Below are 20,026 nucleotides of genomic sequence, written 5' to 3'. Positions count from 1 at the left end.
CATTTAAAATGTGTAGCTTTTAATAAATAATTATCTGAATCGTACATCCAAAGTTTTAATCTTATGTAAAATTTATAGAAGTCCATTACTGCATAGAGTAACTGTTAAGTCTAATATACCCTAGTAAGCTATAGTACTTTTTCCTTTGGGAAGGTACGATCTGTGCAGTCTGCAGTTCTGTAGAAGAAAGATGTTGAATCTATTTAATTATTCTTGAAAAATAATTTATCCATCCATCCATTTTCATCCGCTTTGTCCGGGGCCGGGTCGCGGGGGCAGCAGCCTAAGCAAAGAGGCCCAGACCTCCCTCTCCCCAGCCACCTCCTCCAGCTTATCCAGGGGAATACCAAGGCGTTCCCAGGCAAGCCGAGAGATATAATCTCTCCAGCGTGTCCTGGGTCTGCCCCGGGGCCTCCTCCCGGTGGGACATGCCTGGAACACCTCGCCCAGGAGGCGCCCAGGGGGCATCCTTGTCAGATGCCCGAACCACCTCAGCTGGCTCCTTTCGATGTGGAGCAGCAGCTGCTCTACTCTGAGCCCCTCCCGGATGGCCGAACTTCTCACCCTATCTCTAAGGGAGAGGCCAGCCACCCTTCGGAGGAAGCTCATTTCTGCCGCTTGTATCCGCGATCTCGTTCTTTCGGTCACTACCCACAGCTCGTGGCCATAACTGAGGCCAAGCCAAAAATTATTTATTTCTGTGCATTTTTTTTCACACTGCATCAAATTAAAGTTGATTACGTCGATTAAGTATCATAGGGTGGGGGTGGTTCCCTATTTTTTTTTTGCTGGGAGTTTGCAACCCTATTAGTTTGGTTGCTTAATATTTCTGCTAAGTACTCTTTAAAATACCAGAATAGGGAGGATGGTGCAGGTTTAAGTTTATTAGACTGATCAGTATTGCTATTACTATGAAATATTTTGGGTGCAGTGTATTTTTTACATACAGGTATAACAGAATAGCTTTAGTATTGTTGTTTATTTAAACTTGAGTATGAACTTATACAAAATGCAGCAAGATATCAAAAGTTTTATTGATTAAAAAACACACTATATCGGATTCATATCGGTATCGGCAGATATCCAAATTTATGATATCAGTATCGGACATAAAAAAGTGGTATCGTGCCATCTCTAATAAGATACTAATCTGAAAACTTTAATCTGCATGCTATGCATTTTAACCTCTGATCTGTTGGTTGTAACCTTCTGCTTTTCTGATTTTCATTGATTTTTCACCATCACTGCAAACTTGGCATTACCACAAGGCATATTTTACCAGTTTTTTGCTGTGGTGTCAGGATGGTTTTGATGACTTTGTTAGGTTTTCCTCCGTAGTGTCAGAGTTGGGATTTCAAACCCTAACTCTTTTTGTCTGCGTGAAGTGTCTTTAGGAAAGATGCTAAACCCCAGGCTGCCCCTTATGCTGCCAGTGGGGTGTGCTTGAGAAGTGTCCATTTACCATCTGCTGCTATTATATGCTGCTTACACAATACTGTGCAAGTTGTAGTCCCAGTATCAAAAGTAGCATTTTTTTTCTCGTACAGTACATAAACAGGGTTTTCTGTGAGCTGATGGTACCTACAGTATAATTTGTCTACACTAGTGGCTCTACAAACAGCAGTGTAATTTTGACCTGGAATATTTCAGGATTATTGGATATTTTATGATGAAACCCTAATATAATCTTTCACACCCCAGAAGATCAGTCCTAAAGACTCTGATGATCTGTTAACCTTTTAGCCAGGAGCCCATAAACTTGATTTTTGGTGTTTTTGAGTTAAATTCCTCAACAACTGTGCATTGTTAATACACCAGTAGACTAAATCTAAACAAAGTTACCAGATCTAAAGAGTGTAGCCAATGTGGAAGTGCTTTACACCTCAATTCTTTCTAATGGCCAGCAGGGAGTGACTTCTCCAGTTGAATAGTTAACAGTTTAGTTTCTTGTGCCCTATGTTGACACTTTCCTGACGTGTTTTAGCTATGATCTCAATCAACAGGGTTTGCTGCTAGCCAGCTGCTAATGTTTCAGTTGTTATGCCCATCTTTTATATACAGTCTCTGTATGACACACAGATATTCATAGTCCCTCAGATAATGAATCATAATCACTTCGATGATTTTCTGACCTTTTCTTTTGCACTATAACCACATCAAAATGTTAACTAGTTTAGTAAATGAGTTTTTTACGTTGTTGACCTGGTTTAAAAATAATAGAATGTTGACGTTTTTTCAACTATATATCAACCTCAGAACGTTATTATTTACACTTTTGGCATAGGGGTATCAAGCCTATTTTAATTCGTGCACCACATCCAAGAGATACATTATGAAAATGGTCATATTTATGGATTCATCCACAAATATATGTTAACAGCCTAACATATTTTAAGATAAAAAGTGCAGTTTCGGTAATATATCATTGTTTTCCATATTCACTCAGACTTTTATTGTTACAAAGAAAAGTTGCTGTTGTAAATGAAAGAAACTGCTCTGTTTGTATGGCTTTTAGCTTTAACACTCTTGTTCAGATGTGGTAACACACATAGTTAATGACTTTACCCATAAGAACTGGCAATAATGCTTATGAAATTACCAGTTTGGACAACCACTCTTTAGCAGATTTATTCTTTACAACTTGGGACACAAAACTTATAAATACAGCCATCTTTATCTGCACACATTTTCATTTGAGCCCATGCAGCAGACTCTACTGGCACCTTCAGGCTGTATATTTGACATCCTTTGTTTAGTTCAAAATGATAAGAGCTGCTGTGCTGGCTGCAGACTCTTTCTATTGTTTAGATGAAATGAAATCCGATCCAATCAAAGCTCTCTGTAATTTAGATATCAGCTGAGTCGAGACGAGTTATGAAGAAGTCAAACCCCCAGTTGTTTGTTTCTTTAGTTTCCTACAACCCATCTTCACCTTGGTGGGTCCTGTTAGGGATTCTGCAGAGATGCAACGCTGCACTCTCATCCGAATCGATACCTGCAGTTGTCGCTTTTCTTGTAAATCTCAAAATATTTTTTGATTTAAAAAAAAAAAAAAAAGGTTAAGGCTGTGAGTTGTACATTATGTCGTCTATTGATCATTTTACATAATTCTTACTCCCAGTCCAAACAGTAGCTGAAGTGAAATATGATGAAGTAAGTAAGTGTGTGTGTGTGTATGTGTGGGCATTAGTCCAGAGCCACGTGTTTGCCTTGGTTGCCCTGGCAACAACTGTGCAGACAAAGTAACAGAGTCCTTGAAAGCAGCAGTGCCAAAAGAGTGAATATAGCAAAACGGAGATCCTCCGACGGATCTCCGTTTTGCATCGAGGAAATGCAGTGAAAATGTGTTCAGGTGTGTGTGACTGAGGTTTGCATTTCTGTGTATAGACTCTAGTTAAACAAAAGGATGGCTGGAACATGCAGTCCAGCTATGTGAATGTTTTTCTCTCAGAGGAAGATGTTCTTGAAGTCTTGAGCCTCCTTGTATTTCTTTATACTTTTCCAAAGAGCCAGACTTTCTTATAATTTATTAAAGTGGTCTTGAGCTATAGTTCTCCAGCCTCTCTGAAGGGCTTTCAAAGTTTTTCTTTGGACTTGACTTTCTCTCATTTTCAAATTAGTTCTTGAAGTTGACCATTTTCAGGGAATGTTTTTCTTGATTGTTCAGCCACTTAACACCAACTAATGACTCAAAAGCAAAAATTAAAGTCACCAAACTCGATGGATGAAACAGTTGTGCCTACGCATAACAATATACCGAAGAACCTTTTTGACCCTTCAGCTGATCCATCTACTATTGACTGGAATCGTCATCATAAATGGGCTCAATGGCTGTTAAGGAGCCATTCTTAAAGAAGGGAATTAGGGAGAAAAGGCTGAGCTATGCCAAATTATAGAAGGACTGGACTTACAACTACTGCAACAGGTCTTATGAACCCAAATCTTCATCGATATGCACAGAGATGGCAAAGAGAGACATGTAACAATTAGTGTCTGCAGCAAACTGTAAAACACGGTGGAGGTGTGGTTTAGGGATGCATTTCAACCAGTAGTGCTGGGAATCTTGTCAAAATTGTTGACATATATGGACAGAAAAACACACAATTGAACAGTATCAGTCTGGGATTGGCCTCCCCAGAGTTCTACTTCATTAGTAAACAGTGATTATCTCAAAATAGAGCAAAACAAAGGGCAGCTAGCATCCAAAGAAAAGCTTTGAATCTCCTTTGAGAAGCTTGGAGAACGATTCCTGAAGACTGCTTAAAGAAATTACACGCAAGCTTGCCTTAGAGAGCTCAGGCTATGTTGAAGAATAAAGGGGGTTCATACCAAATATTGAATTTCAACCTCATAATTGTTTAGACTTTGTGTACTGTGTTTCCATTTATGTTTGTACCTGTATCAATAAATCACTGCCCGTGTTTCTCATTTCTTAAGAGAAATGTTAAATAATAGTAGTTCAAGACTGTTGCACACAGTATTGTATATATTCTTTATCTCTGTATCTGTACAGTCACTAATCTCTGATATTAATGCTGTTGTGTTGTTATAAATAAATAAAGTTTGTGATTGTTTTCCTTCAGCGCTCAGGCTGACGACAGAGTCAGAGTAGAGAGGAGGGACAGCGCTGAGTTTGAGTTTGCCTCGGCAATGAACACAGTCACCTCGTTCTACTGTCACATCCAGGCGAAAGGTGTGTATGCTTGTGTCACTGCAACGCTTTTATTTTTCCTGTTACACTATGATCGCCTCAGTTACTCACATCCTGTCATTGAGAGCACAGTAGATGTGTCTGAGGAGTGGGCTCATGACTCATGGCTGTGTGTTGATGTTGCATGTTTTTATGTGTGTGTCCTCCAGGCTCTCGCTCTCTGTCGAGCGTCGCGTCCCTGGAGAGCCCAGTGATCAGCTGTCTGGGGCCGCTCATCCAGTACCTTCAAGAATTCAACTTGGAGCGAGTTCTTAGAAGTGAAAGGTACATGAAAACAAACATTCAGCAACATAGCCTGCGACTGTATTCATCCATTGTTTCCACTGAGCAGACAAAAATATAATTTTCAGGTTTTAAAATTCTGTTATCAATAGTTTTTTGTAGTTTTAAAGCAAAAATTCTTAAGCTAACATTCGTTGGCTTCCATTTTGCCAGCTTTGGTTCTTTTCTTCGACTTTCGACCAATCAAGACAAGATATTTGGATATGTCACTGTAGAATCTGGGAACGTGTTGTGGATATTTTTTTTGGTTCTGTTCTTTGACATTTCAGATAGATACTGAAAGATCAATCGATACATTAATCTATACTGAAAATGATTGTTATTTCCTTCCCTGGTTCTGGCATTTCCTAGGGATTAACAGGTTACGTGTAACAAAAAGAATGACAGTATTGTTTTATTTTAAATCTTATTTTACATTTGATGTGAACACCAGTGTTTATACGCCAGGAAAGGGAAAATAATATCTTGTATTACTTTAATCCCTGTAATAGAAACAAAATGTCATCATGCTATATTTTTATATGAGTTTGTACTTCCTGCAGCTCCTTCCGGCGTCTGACCTGCGAGTCGGAGATTATGACTCTGAGCGCTGGCACTCTCCGAAATCTAGAAATACTCAACAATCAGGTAAATATTCACATCTGAGCTGGAAGTCTTCACCACTGATTAAACATAACAAAGGGTGATGGCTGTCTCTATGATAAATGGTTTGCACTGCACCGTACAGTATAGTCCTCTGGTGTGTAGTAATCGGTAAACGGAAACATCTGCACCAGATTTTCGTCTGGCAGGTTCAGCTATTTGAATCGCATTGGCCATCAGCATTACACAGCGTGTAAACGTTTCCCTTTCAAAGCAATGTTGTTGGTAGTATATTTTAAAATGTTTTGATCAAACCTTTACATTGTTAGCTTAGTAATCGCATTGCAATTGGCTATCATTACACCAGGCAAAGTCAAAATTTGAAACTTGTGTGTCTTTTGCTTTGACGCTCCATTTAAATCAGTCTGTAGTTGTTATGTCTGCTGTGCAAGTTTGACTCACAACCAAGCCTCAACACCACTGCTATAGCTATTGAATAACAATACACTGCTCAAAAAGGAGCTGTAGGAACTGCCAGCATAGTCTCAGCACATGAGGCAGGGTGTTGTAAGGCCCCAGGATTTAACCCGGGACCTACTGCACCAACATAAAGTCTGACAATGGGGCCAAGGATTTCATACTGAAACTTAATGGCTGTTAGGATACCATTGCTTAACCTGTAGAAGTCTGTGTCCCTCCATGGACATGACCAGCACTGACCTATCACCGGTCATCCTGAGCGATGTTATAACATTTACCACAGCTTCTCAATACCAATCGGGTTCCACGGTGCTGGGCAGTGAGTCACTCCCCCATTCTCTTGAGATTGTGCTGTGAGACACAGCAGACCTTCTGGCAATGACATGTATTGAAATTTAATTGACTTGATGCTACACACTTAAAATGTTTTTTTTTATACTTTTCTTAAACAACAAGATGTGATGAACATTTCCTGGATTTGGCTCATGAATAAAAACTATACCTGATTTAAATTTGATCAATCATTGTCCCATTGTCTGACTGGAACTACTGGTCTTTTTAGATTGGTGCTTACAAATCCTGTTTTGTCGCCTTGCTTTTGCCTGATTTTCATTTAAGAGAAATTGAGGTGAGGTCTAGATTGTGGTGATTGGTAAAAATAAAAAATCAATTTCCTGTGTGCGGGTGCATGATAGCTCTCCAAAGGAATAGACTTCACTGAATCCTATTGCTCACCAAATGGTACAATATTGACAGTCTAACCAATGAATATGGGGGTTGTAGGAGCAAACTTAGCAAGTTCAGAGGATGCTTTGTCTGTGCTTGAACCCTTTTTGATTGAAAACCTCTAAAAACTGGTCTGTTTTAGAGACCCAGCTATGATCTTTCAAATGAAAGGAAGACCACTTGAAAAAGCACCCCCCCCCCAACACACACACACACACACACACACACACACACACACACACACACACACACACACACACACACACACACACACACACACACACACACAAAAACAAAAAACAACAAAAAAGAAAAAAAATAAACGGATCTTTGCTGTTCACTCAAGTTTGAGATCCAAGGTGTAACTGCAAGTGGAAGTTGATATAAGAACTCAAACCAGCGTTCCTCCCTGTCCAGGATGTGTACATCCTCATCATTGAAAAAGTGTCCACTGGCCTGTAGGTGTAAATAGACTGTGGAGTCCTGGCCTGAAGAGTTAGCTCTTCTGTGTTGCTTTACTTGAATCAACCTTTTTGTTACTCTGAGCTTTAATCACAGCTGCACATGGTCATCTGGCAGGTGTGTTGATACGTCCCAGATTTAACGACTGAAAAATCTTTTTAAGGCTATTGAGATTGTTGTTAGAAAATTAAAGATCTACAGTCAGTTATAGTTACACAAACTGTAAAAAAAAATGAATGGATAGTTAAGTTGAACTGACATTTCAGCCATAACAAAAAGTCTCGTTCGGTTTACTTGTGTGTGGGTGACGACTCAAAGGTTCAGCTTGACTCTGCTGCTACGGCATTTGCGTCACGTGTCACATATGGAGTTCAAGATCAGCTCAAGCCTCCTACCATGTCTGCTAGTGGCTTACACCATTTGTTCACCTCATATTTCCTTCTCCTTACTATTTTTTTTTCTTAGAATATGTTGGCAACCATTAACGTACATTTAAGCTTTTTTATGTGTGCTCTTTCCATCACAGACAGATGGTAGTGTGAAAGGAAGTCTGTTGTGGGTGTTGGACCACACTCGCACTCCGTTTGGAAGGAGACTAATGAGGAAGTGGGTGAGCCAGCCCCTTACAGACCTGCAGTGAGTATAGAATACACTCTGACACGTGATGGAGCATGATTGTCAATACCGATTCAGCTTCAGTGTCCGTTCTTATCATTTAGTTTTTCAGTGCTTCAAACTTTATTTCCATGCAGCTTGGTCTGCGTTGTGAGGCTCTCTGGATCACAGAACCACAGTGAAGGACTCTGAGGCAGCACTAATGCCACTTTCATGTCACATGTGATAACTGGCTCATATTAGAACGATGCCTGTGATAATCATTTTCAGGCACTGTGGCTCAGTGGTTAATACTGTTGCCACACACCAAGAGGGGTCACAGGCTTCACATTTCTCCAATTGTTCTGTGTGTTTCCTCCAGTAGCTCCAGTTTATCCTGCCATCAGACACATGCTGGGTTAATTTTTCTGTCTCTGTGTCTCTGGCCAGGACACAGGCTTACAGCTAGAATCGGTCCCTGGGCATTGCACACAGGCTGCTCACTGTTTCACTTATTAGGATGGGTTAAATGCTGGCAGTAAATTTCCTTATTGGATTTAACAAAGAATGATATATAATAGTATATAATCATCTCATAAGTATGGTTTTAATTACCTGACACGAGATAGATGTGAGATTTTCAGGCACATTTGCATCTCCCCCCCAAAAATATATGATTTTCCTCTTGAGGATTACATGACACATGACGAACGGGTCTTGAATCTTGAATCTCCTGAGCTCTTTCCCCCATTAATGCTACCCTGACATTTAACAACCTCCCATGTACGCTTGATGACGCGTTTTGACACCTCATTGTATATCAATAAAGATTTGGTTTGACAACTATTAGAGTAGTTTCCAGGTTCCAAGAGTCGCTGCACGGGCGGAGACCACCCTCAAACTTCTAATGCACATCCACTTATTTTGTTTTATAAACAAGCCTGAAATATTTTAAAGTATCCATCCATCCATCTATTTGCTTCTGCTTATCCTTTTCAGTCTGTCGCAGGGCTAACACACAGAGACAACCATTCGCGCTCACATTCACTCCCACTTGCAATTTAGATTGATCAATTAACCTATCCCCGCAAACTGCTTTGGATGGTGGGAGGAGGCCGGAGTACCCGGAGGGAACCCATGCAAACATGGGGAGAACACGCAGAAAGACATGACCCCAGTAAGAAAGACTCCGGCCTGATGGAATTGAACTCAGGAGCTTCTTGCTGTGCGGCAACAGTGCTGCCCTATTTTTAAAATAGTTTTGAAAAAAGTGCCAAGGGTTATTCCCAGTAGGTTTTAAAGCTGGTAATAGAGTTAAAAGAGTTAATAGATTGCACTTACTAGGAAATGTCCTCCAGACTCATACGTAAGGAACAGCTGTTGGAGCACCTCAGTGCCAGGACCGGTGTTTGTCAGGAGCATCTGCTCTCACCTTTTGCTGTACTTTTCATTCTGGTGATATAGTGGAGAATGTCTATGCAAGGAAAATGGAATGGCATTTATGGACATTGTGGGCACAACTGGGTGATCTCGACTTGGGTGATGACCTGGCCAGATGTAGGCGATAACTGCACACCTGGCATCAACATCAGCAGGAATAGATCTCACTGTCAACAAAGGCAAAATAAAGATCATGAGGATTAGGATGGAGCACACTAGCCCCATCACAGTAGCAGAACAGCTCCTAGAAAAGGTCAATTCCTTCACCTAGCTGGGGTGCATAGTGAACACACAGGGTGGAATGGATGTGTGAGGCAGGCCTTTGTTAATAATATTAATGTTTGCTTGGCGGCCTGCATCCCAGTCCAGGACTCACGACTGTGATGAAAATTATAACCAGCTCCACATTTTCATTTATTTATTTATTTTGAATAAAATAGCTGCTCTCACATATAAATATGTAAGTGTTGTTTGGGAGGATATATGGCAGAGCAGCTGTTTCTCTTTTTAGAGAGACTGTGGTGTGAAAATACATACAAATATGTTTTGGAGGTGACTTCCTTAAATAAAAGCACTGCTGAGGACACACAGCAGTACCTCTCCAGTTCTCTGTAGTGTTTTTAAATGTGTGAACATTTTCTCTGTGTGTGGCCCTCCCTCTGCCACTGGGCAGGGATTATTGCTGTGGATAGAGCACTGCTTTCAGATTATACAGATAGCTCCTCTAGAGACTTTCAACATGAATAAAACCCAGATTACTCCCAGGTACATTAATTCCAAGATACAGAGCACAGCAGCGCATTGAACAGACACTTGTGGGCATGTGCACGTACACACTCGCACAATAGTGTGATCTGTGATGTCCGATTTATTACATCACTAAGCTTCTTTTGATCTGCTTTTTCAGTCCATTTTTTTCTGGATGCTTACGCTTACAGAAAGGCCTTACTGTGGACTAAAAAGCATTTCATAGAGGACTTTAATATGAGGCTTTTTTCTGCATTTTATAAACAAAACTGTTTCAGTGATTTTCATCATGTCGTTAAATCCATAGCTTTAGTAGTTCACCTGGCCCAAATGCAGAATTTTTCATTTTCCAAATGTTTAAATTTAATAAGCATATCTTAATCTTCTTAGCGTCAACCACATCTACAGAGGTCAAAGGTCTTGTAAGGTCACTGGGGAAATGAAGCTACAAGCAGCTGTACCTTCATGAGTGCTGGTTTGTGCAGTCGAGGGATTTTATTTAGGCCACGTAGATGTCTTCAGCTGAGCGCTCTTCAGTCTTCAGTTATTTAAAGTGACTTTACACGTTAAAGAACTGCGACTGCAGTTCTTGGTGCAGTAGTACAGGTTGCAGTCACAGTGTTAAGTTGGTGATTTGGGTATTGGATTAACGTTTTCTATGAATACTTGTATCTTTTAAACATTTGGTCACCTTTGTTTGCTTTGAATGTTCTTGAAAATTTGACACATTTTTAGACGTAAGGCGCAAGTGTGAATCTACATAGAAACTAATCAGGGACACTTTGGCGCTTATTTGTTTCATGTGTAAATCAACTTTAAGGAAACCCATTTATCTCAATCAGAACTGATTCAGCTTTCCAAATGACACGTTTCTTTTGGTGATGATGAGCCTGATGAGAACATTTACATTTCTTTCAACTCTTTCTTATCCTTGCTATCTTCTTAATTTCTGCAAGTCTTTTCTTTCTTTCTTACCTTTTCTTTCATGAAACTGCAGGTCTATATCCGAGAGGCAGGATGCGGTGCAGGAAATCCTGGAGTCGGACTCGCTGACTCTAAATTCCATTCGATCCCTGCTGTCACGTCTGCCAGACTTGGAGCGAGGCATCTGCAGCATATATCACAAAAAGGTAAAAGAACACAAATAAATAACTTGGATAATGTTTATTATATTTTATCACAATTTTTGTGGCATTGTTATTGAATCCTGTAGGATACGAGAACAGGCGGGTTTAATAAATGGATAATAGTTTTAAAATTAGCATCGTTAAATAATCATCTTTATATTGAACAAGACAACTCGGATCATAATTTTTGCAATAATCCTCCAGCTCTAACAGCAGGGGGACAACATTTGTGAAATAATTCCTCTCGTTGGTTTGCATAGAAATGAAAGGCAAGAAGATTTTCTTCTTTCTTTCACTGACATTTTCTCTGTTTCTCTCTCTCTTTTTATGGCACGCTTGATTAACAGCAGGGAGCAGCCTCTTGTGTGGCGCTTACCTGATTGTTTGACACAGTCTCATTTCCCATCTGACCCATTTTTGAAATGTCAGAAGGCTTCATCTTCTGTGTGTGTGTGTGTGTGTGCGTGTGCGTGTGTGCGTGTGTTTGCAATAATGAAAAAAGACACTTTGTTTCTGAGCTTGATGTCTTGTTTCATGTTCAGCTTTTGGATTCCTTCATCTGTTGCTGAAAGAAAATGATCAAATGTCATTTAACGCACACATACACTCAAACACCCACGCATACACACACGCAGCAGACACACAGAGGGGCCTTAATTGTCATTTTGCCCATCTGTAGATAAATGGGCCTGTGTGTAATGGCTTGTGTCTCCACGGCTCCACTGACATAATGGGAGAGAGGGCATGCCTGTGGCCTCTAGTAGCTGCCTGTTTGGGTCCATAAAAGAGCAACACGGGGGCAGGAGCATTAAAACTGCAGCATGTGATTAATACCATAAACCACTGTCACTGTGACCTCTCATTAACCCGAGGGTCAAGACTTGGTACTATACAGTAACATTGCTAATGGCAATAGAAGGTCAGTATAATCTACATTATCACTGATTGATTACTCATTAATTCTATTTAGTCTGAAATGATTGGCACTTTTATTTTTAAAGACGCAACACTGATCTTGAAGAAATATAAGAAGTTATTGATTATAGGCTGCTTTGTTTTCTATACTGTGGATTATCAGTGATTCCCAAGACAGCTGCCGTTTGCAGATAATAAAATGTATCATTTGCTTCTTAATAGATGCTAAATAGCACCAGCCAAGTCCTGTATCTACATTTCTATTTTTTTATTGTGTAATACAGCAAATATAGTATGATGCATATTGAAGGGTAGTGTTTTATTTTCTTGATGCTTTGTTGTGAAGACGTGCAGTCGGTGCTGCTTGTAGTGAGTGGTGTTTTCTCACAGCCTTTGGATGTAATATATGACTATTCTTTAAGCTCGGCTGCTGGCCAGCGCGGATAAGATTTAATGATGTAATCTTCCTGCCTTACAGAGTACCCTGATAATACAACACACTTACAAACATGAATATACAGTACTGTGCAAAAGTCTTGAGTCACGAGTGGTTTCTTTATATTTGCTTCCAAAGAGCCAGGCTGGTTTTTTGATAGTGGTCTTGAGTAATAGGTCCCCAGAGTTTCTGAAGGTCTTTTAAATTTTTACTTTGATCACGGGTTGCTTTTTCGCTCATTTTGATTCCAATCCTTAAACCTGACCATTTTATGAAGAATATTTATTAACCCTAACCCCCTAAAGATAGAAAAAAAAAAACCCCCACCCAACTCAAGTGATAAACCAATATTGCATCTATGCAACAAACACAACTTGGCAAAGGACCAATTTGAAATAGTTTTTTAGCCACTTTGGTACATACTTAGTAATGTTTTTGCTTGTTTTGTTTTTTTTGCACATCTTTCCAGTCTTCTACTCAGGAATTTTACCTCATTAGTAGCAGTCTTTCTCGCCTGGGGCTGGAACTGCAGACTTTGCTACCAGCCATGCGTTCCCAGATCAGCTCAGGGCTACTTCGAAGCCTTCTGTTGGACACTCCAGACCAGCTGATTCCAGCCCAAAGCTTCCTAAAGGTGCTCAATGAAAAGGCAGCCAAGTAAGTATCCAGCAGCACAGGTGTGGAACTGACAGAAGCATAATTTAGATTGCTTGATGTGTGTTGGGTTATTATATTTTACTTAAATGCAAAAAATATATATCTGTTAAAGAGAAAATGAATTCTCAACGGTGCAATCAGAAAAACAACACAGCATCATAAAACTGGGCTGACAAATGTAAGATATGGCACAGTGGGAGATGCCTGCTGTCACTCCATAAATGTATGACCAATAGTTGGCATACAGTATGAGAGAGGAAAAGGCCTCCTAGTGTCACATGGATAATTCTTTTCCTCAGTTTTCATCATTGAAAGGTCAAGCTGACCACAGGCTCATCTCTTAGAAAATGCGCTGCGATATATTACCAGTAACAGTCACATTTGGACTGTGTATTTGTGCAGGTCAGGGAACAAGACGGAGCTATTCTCAGATCTGTCTGGATTCCCAGTGCTGCAGGAAAGAATGGAGCAAATCCAAACTGTCCTCCGTGAGATTCAAGACCACCGCAAAGACATCCGTCTGATACTAAAGGCCCCCGCGCTCGAATATACGACTGTTTCTGGACAGGAGGTGGGTGTGTGTGTGTGTGTGTGTGTGTGTGTGTGTGTGTGTGTGTGTGTGTGTGTGTGTGTGTGTTGCTGGAAGTGAAAGAAAGGTGGGAGGATTGATGGCCATTTGGGTGGAAGACTCAGCAACAGTGATGGTCTGATGTCTGTGTTTTTGTGTCTGGTTGCCAGTTTTAATCAAGAGTGACACATTATTTTCCCTGTCTTCCCTGGTCTTATTTATCAGTTCTCCTCCTCTTTCTCCTCTGCCCTCAGTTTCTGATTGAGGTGAAGAACTCAGTTTCATCCATTGTTCCACCTGAATGGGTCAAAATCAGCAGGTCAGCTCACTCACCTCTGCATTACAAACAACACTTACATGTACTATTTTTTTTTTTTAGCATTGATTTTAATATTCATTGTGTGATGTCAAAAATCACATCTGACTTATCTAACTTGGATTGCACAATAGAAATATTGTTGGGCAATTTTTCTAAAATAAATGCTGTAAAAAACTTTTTTTCCCATAGCACATTTAAAACTAAAGCGCATTAGACAAAAAAGAAAAAGAGTAAACAAATAACTAAACAGTGATCAGAAAAGATTGAGAAGGAGACCTTAATGATGAGGGAGTATTTGAATGCTGCACGTCGAAGACATTTGAAGGTGTGAGACCATCTAAGGCTTTAAACACAAACAGTGACACTATTTAATGGATTCTGTGATGCACAGTAGACCAGTGGAAGTCTGCTAACATCTGAGCCAACTGCTGCACTAAATGCAGAAGAGATGATTGACTAACTCCAGTACACAGTGTATTACAATAGTCCAGTTTAGATGTAACATAGGCATGTTTCCCTTAGCTCTATTGAGGAGTTAGCATATTTGAGCTTACTTTTTTTTTTTTTTTAACTTTAGCACTACTGATTAGAGCCAGACTGATGTATTGATGGGCTCATATTATCTGATGGTATAATGGCCAATAAATGAAAATTTGAAAAGTAAAGAAGAGACGGAAAGCACACTTCAACCATGCTATGAGTGTTGTCGTTGCAAATAACTGCAGCTTCCCTGTTGGCAGTACCACAAACAACAATCAGCTGATTCAAGCAGGGTGTAAACAAAAAATTAAATAATTCAGTTTAAGAAATCAGAGCATTCTGTTTATTTTTGTGTCTTGTCTGGATTTTTAAATGACCAAATATTAGCATTAATCTTTAAAATCCTGGGTCCTGTTTAAGATCTGTTTCATTTACACTCTGCTACAATTTTTTCTTGTTTGTTTGTTTTTCGAGCAGCATATGAATAAGAAAAAAACAAACTGTTGCACTGATTTGCAAAAAGCCCAATTTTAACTAAGAGTAGTGAAAAAATGTGAAATGTTTTGTTTTTTGAAAAATGATGCTTAATTTAACACACTTGTGAAACATTCAGCCTCTCTGGGATGCTCTTTGTAACTTACCATTTGCAAATTAACTAAATTAATTTTGAGTTGGTTCACCGGGTGTGTTTCATTTGTGACCCTCCCCCAAGTCTTTAAAAAACATTTTGCCGGTGTCACATTCAAAATGAGCATTTATTACTAAATACAAATCAAGTTTCTGAGTTTAAACATCTGATATGTTGTATTTTCAGTATGTATTGGGTAATTCATTTATGAAGACTGCTTTTCAGCATGAACATGGCACGGGAAGCCCTGAATCCCTGACCTTTGCCCCCAGAGGCTGAAACATGTGGTAGCCAAAGATTCCTAGATTGTCATATTATAAACCTTTGTCATATTGTAGGTAAGTGGTTTACAAAGACCTCTGGTCCTTCAATGGGTTGCAAGATAAATGTGAGGATTTTCAAAGGTCCTGCAGCTGAATGGATTCTTTAGGGTCTGAACAGACAGATGGGATTGGCAAAAATGAATTTTTTGCTGGAATAATAAAGGTCCTTGGTGTTCAAGAAAGGTAGAGTGGTGGACAGATCAATATTATCAATAGTAAACCTATGAATTTCAGCCATCTGCAGGATGCCATTAACGATCAGCAAAGACCACCTGCAAGGAGCTTAATGGTTATGTAAATGTCATAGTCCTTTACAGAAAGACTCTGAGGGTCCCTTGAAATTCATTAGAGGGGACCGGAAGCTTTTGTAAAGGGGAGAACTGTGCTACTGTGAAATCCCAGACTCTAAAGTCACTGGGGCAGAGATAATAACCAGCGAAGAACAGCAAAAATTGGTTAACAGAGGGTGCTGGATGGAGTGGTATCCAATCAAAGAACAGGCGGGGGAATCTAGCCAAGGCACCAATAAGCAGATCAGCACTAGGGCTTCACAATTCAGTGATCAAAAGCTGAGATGTTAACTGAAGTTACCTCATACTTTTGGGGAATTTTTCTGTGGACTTACAAGACAGAAGAATACATTTTTGAAAGTTTGTGGCCCTTATATATCTTGTGTTAAAACTAACACAGCATTTCTTAAAAGAACGTTAAACCTGAAGGAGAATATCCAGCCATCAGTTTGTCCCTGATGGGATCCACTTGAGTTATGGACAGAAAGAACAGTGATCTGAAACACCTCTGAATGGCTACATTAAAAAAAAAAAAACGATTTTGGAGTAGCTTGTCAAAGTCCGGATTTTAATCTGACTAAGATGCTTTGGCATTTTAATTTATTTATTTAAAAGGGACAGCGTATATTAATAAACATATCACTGTAAATATTCCAGAATTAGCCAGAGGCCTGTTTTTCTCCTGTAGTCCCTGGCAAGTCAAAAACAAACAAAACACCCCATCAGACAAGAACACATAAAATTACAACAATAAAATCCACAGTACAAAGAACAATACAATAAAACAGCGCAGGACAACAAATACATATGAAAGCATACAGATCAAATATGACATATTAGCATAAAATGACTGATCACAGATCTGATTTCTCTGTAGCCATCATTTGAGATGTGTGTGATGAAAGATTGTAAATTCTCTTATTACAGCTGGCATATTATTCCAAATCTCACTACCTTTAACTGTTAACACCTGATTGCTACATATTATATGTCTAAGAGGCCTTTACTAGAGGCTCTGGTTACTCTTAATATTGATATTAAGAGTTAAGAATTCTGATATTCAATTTTAACATTAACAAACTCACCCAATGAGGGTGGAGCAAGTCCATGTTGGTTCTTATAAATAGGACAAGCAAATGTATTCATTTATTTATTTTTTAAATTTCAAACTTAAGCTATTGTATTTTTGAAGTATGAGACGATAATGGGTGGGGAAAAAGCGTTAAGATGTTTCTGCTGGTTCTAAACTAGTAATACTTACCATGGACCAATTAGTGCAACAGTATTCTATATTAAAAAAGATCATAGAGTAGAAAAACCTTATAGCTACATTTACTGGCAGTGATGATCTAATTTGCGTGAAATTGTGCAGGCTGACATTAATGTTTTTAGACCTTAAACAGGCCTTTCCTGCTCAAAAACCCTTCAGTGTGGCTGAATTCAAACAATTCTGCACAGCAAAGTGGGCCAAAATTCCTCCCCAGTGATGCAGTATATTACAAACACTTGATTGCAGATCTTGCCTTCAGGGGTGTCACAACCAGTTTTGGGGTAATTACATTTTGCTACTGGGCCAGGTAGGTTTGGATAGCCTTTTTCAATTAATAAATTAAATCATCATTTAAAAACTGCATTTTGTATTTATTTGATGATCTGAAACATGTGTGACAAGTCTGCCAAGAAAACAAAAAAAAAGAGACCAAGAAAGGGGCAAGTACTTTTTCTCAGCACTGTCGAGCCTCACTGTAGGTTTGTGAAGTTTAGGATTTAGCAGGTGGCCTGCTAACGAATAATATGCGGTAGTATCAAGAGATCTTTCATTACAGTGTTATTACAGTACACAATACATATTGCAACACAAAATTACATTTATTTTCCATGTTTTTGCATTAAGTTTAATCTGGTCATAACCCAAGTAGATATGCAACAAGTTGTCTCTTCGTTTTAAGGGGGCACAGAATTACATACATGGTGTCCAGCAGTTATCAGTACTTGTGTAAAAGTGGTTTTAAATTAATTTCTTTTTAGTATACTACACTCCTCTTATATGCTAAAATCCAGTAGTTTAATCCTTCACTTCAGTCCATTTTTTGCCTTGCCTTCTGTACTTCACGTTTACCCCTGTCTCCTCTGCAGCACCAAGGCAGTCAGCAGGTATCACTCTCCTTTCCTGGTGGACCGCTACAAGAAGCTGCAGCAGCTCCGAGAGCAGCTGATGCTGGACTGCCAGAGGGAGTGGACCAATTTTCTGGAGTATGACAGACACACGCACGCACACACACACACACACACACACACACACACACACACACACACACACAAATGCAACTCAGCTGGGAAAAAAATCTGAAAACATGCCAGTCTGTGGTTCAGAGGTATGCCTCCACAGCTCTCAGCCTGCCAGAATTAGTCTGTTTTAGTCAAGTACACCGTCAGTGCTGTCTACTCAGAACACTTCAAAATCTCTTTTTCTCTCTCTCTACAGTCAGTTTGGGGAGCACTACCACACCATGAAAAGGGCTATTAGTCACCTAGCAACCATGGACTGTCTCTTTTCATTGGCTGAGGTGGCTAAACAAGGGGACTATTGCAGGTGATGTCCTCTCACGATGACCATAAATATTGATGCATGTGTTTGAGTATGTAAATTGGGTGTGTGCATGTGTTTTTATGTGTGGGATACACTGTATATGTGTGTGGTTCGGGGTCGTGTCGTGTCCTAAAGTCTCAGACAGGTTGTGTGTGGGTGTGTGCACCCCGCTCAGCAGTGTGCTCTGCCAGAACTCCAACATCTCTCCCACTCACTCACTCTTTGCTTCACACACACACACACACACACACACACACACACACACACACACACACACACACACACACACACACACACACACACACACACACACACACACCTTTATGCTGTGCTACAAATTTCTGTGTTTCAGGATTGCTTCTTCTCATATACTGCTACCTCCTGCCCTCTTTCCATTGTATTTGCATGTCCTACTTGTAATTAGTTTCTTTGACTGGAAATGTTACGGTTTGTGTGTTAAAGTGGATATTGTTGGCTTTTTTAACCCATTCAACCAAGAAATCCTCTAATCCAACTTGAAAGAGACTCTATTAACCGAGAAAATGAGATTTTGCCTGTACCCATCAGAGACCCATCTTTTGTAGCACTGCTAGCATAGTCCTCATCAATATTTCATTTGGTCTGAACATCTTCCTCTTCCGTCAGATTATGGCGCCCATCTGAGGGCAATCTGTGTTATCCTTTCAGGACCTGTAATAGCAATTCTTTGTTTTTATTCTATGGGTGATGTTGAGACAGGCAGTTCTCCTCTACTTTTCCATGTGTGAGCATTTGTTTGGAGGGAACAACGTGATTGCTAGGATGTCATTCTTGGTAATGCGCCAGATTCAGACCGTATAGAAGGATGCACTTCACATTGCTGTTGTAGAGTCTTATACTATGTCTTCTCTTTGAAATGCTTGGATTTCTAGATGGAGCAGAGCACTGCTGAAAGCACCCTGTGTCTTATTGTGCTATTAACGTTTGTTGAGTGAACATGCCAAGACCTAAAGAGGTCTTTAAGGTTATTTAGAGTAAAGAATGTGGCTGTCAATGAGTCTGGCAAGCGATTTTCTGTGGAACTGGCTGCCCCAGCAAATTGAGCCAAAAAGCAGACTGTTTGATACAAAAAGAACCCCAAAACGTAATCAGCGGAAATTAACTCTTGCAGCTGGTTGGTGTCAGTGCATGTGTAAGAGAGGGACTGCACAAGCTGGACAAATGCAATGTGCACGGGAGATCTGCCAGGAAAAAGTATTTGCTGTCCAGAAATAACATTTGAGAAAAACTGCAATTGAACTATCAACATATAAGCAAAGCAACAGGACTTTTGGAATAAAGTGCTCTGAACTAATGAATGGAAGATGAAGAGAACAAGAATGATAAAGGGTCGTTGTAACATGAGATATGTTTGGCACAGACCACATAACGTTTCAGGAAAATGGTCCCATACCAGCTATGATGCACTGTGGGTTGAATGTTATGTTTTGGTTTTGCTTCACTGTCTCAGACTCTGCAGCTTGCAGTCATTGATTCAGCTATGAATTATGCATAATTTCCAAGTGCTTTGAGATAATGAGAGGCCATCTGTCCAAGAGCTGAAGTTGAACAGGAAGTGAACATATCAGCGTTGTAATAACCCTAAGAACACTAATCTACCTCTAGGAGGGAAAAAATGGCTTGATCCACA

The 20,026-nt window shown here is 39.8% G+C and overlaps 1 protein-coding gene across 2 annotated transcripts in view; it reads left to right on the top strand.

Annotated features, from left to right (window-relative positions):
- msh3 (mutS homolog 3 (E. coli)) overlaps positions 1-20,026 on the top strand; it is a 54,128-nt gene that overhangs the window by 6,670 nt on the left and 27,432 nt on the right. For both annotated transcript variants that reach the window (XM_085425961.1, XM_085425960.1), the window contains exons 9-18: positions 4,584-4,693; positions 4,861-4,975; positions 5,536-5,620; positions 7,770-7,879; positions 11,022-11,154; positions 12,972-13,159; positions 13,562-13,730; positions 13,982-14,046; positions 17,904-18,020; positions 18,253-18,360. In XM_085425961.1, the coding sequence (XP_085282087.1) occupies positions 4,584-4,693; positions 4,861-4,975; positions 5,536-5,620; positions 7,770-7,879; positions 11,022-11,154; positions 12,972-13,159; positions 13,562-13,730; positions 13,982-14,046; positions 17,904-18,020; positions 18,253-18,360 (1,200 nt within the window). The remainder of the gene's footprint in view (positions 1-4,583; positions 4,694-4,860; positions 4,976-5,535; positions 5,621-7,769; positions 7,880-11,021; positions 11,155-12,971; positions 13,160-13,561; positions 13,731-13,981; positions 14,047-17,903; positions 18,021-18,252; positions 18,361-20,026) is intronic.

This window comes from Rhamphochromis longiceps, linkage group LG12 (assembly GCF_057381845.1).
Source record: "Rhamphochromis longiceps isolate RC_006_pf linkage group LG12, R_longiceps_female_GT1.1, whole genome shotgun sequence".
In the NCBI taxonomy this organism is placed as follows: domain Eukaryota; kingdom Metazoa; phylum Chordata; class Actinopteri; order Cichliformes; family Cichlidae; genus Rhamphochromis; species Rhamphochromis longiceps.
This window is presented reverse-complemented; position numbering and strand designations above follow the sequence as displayed.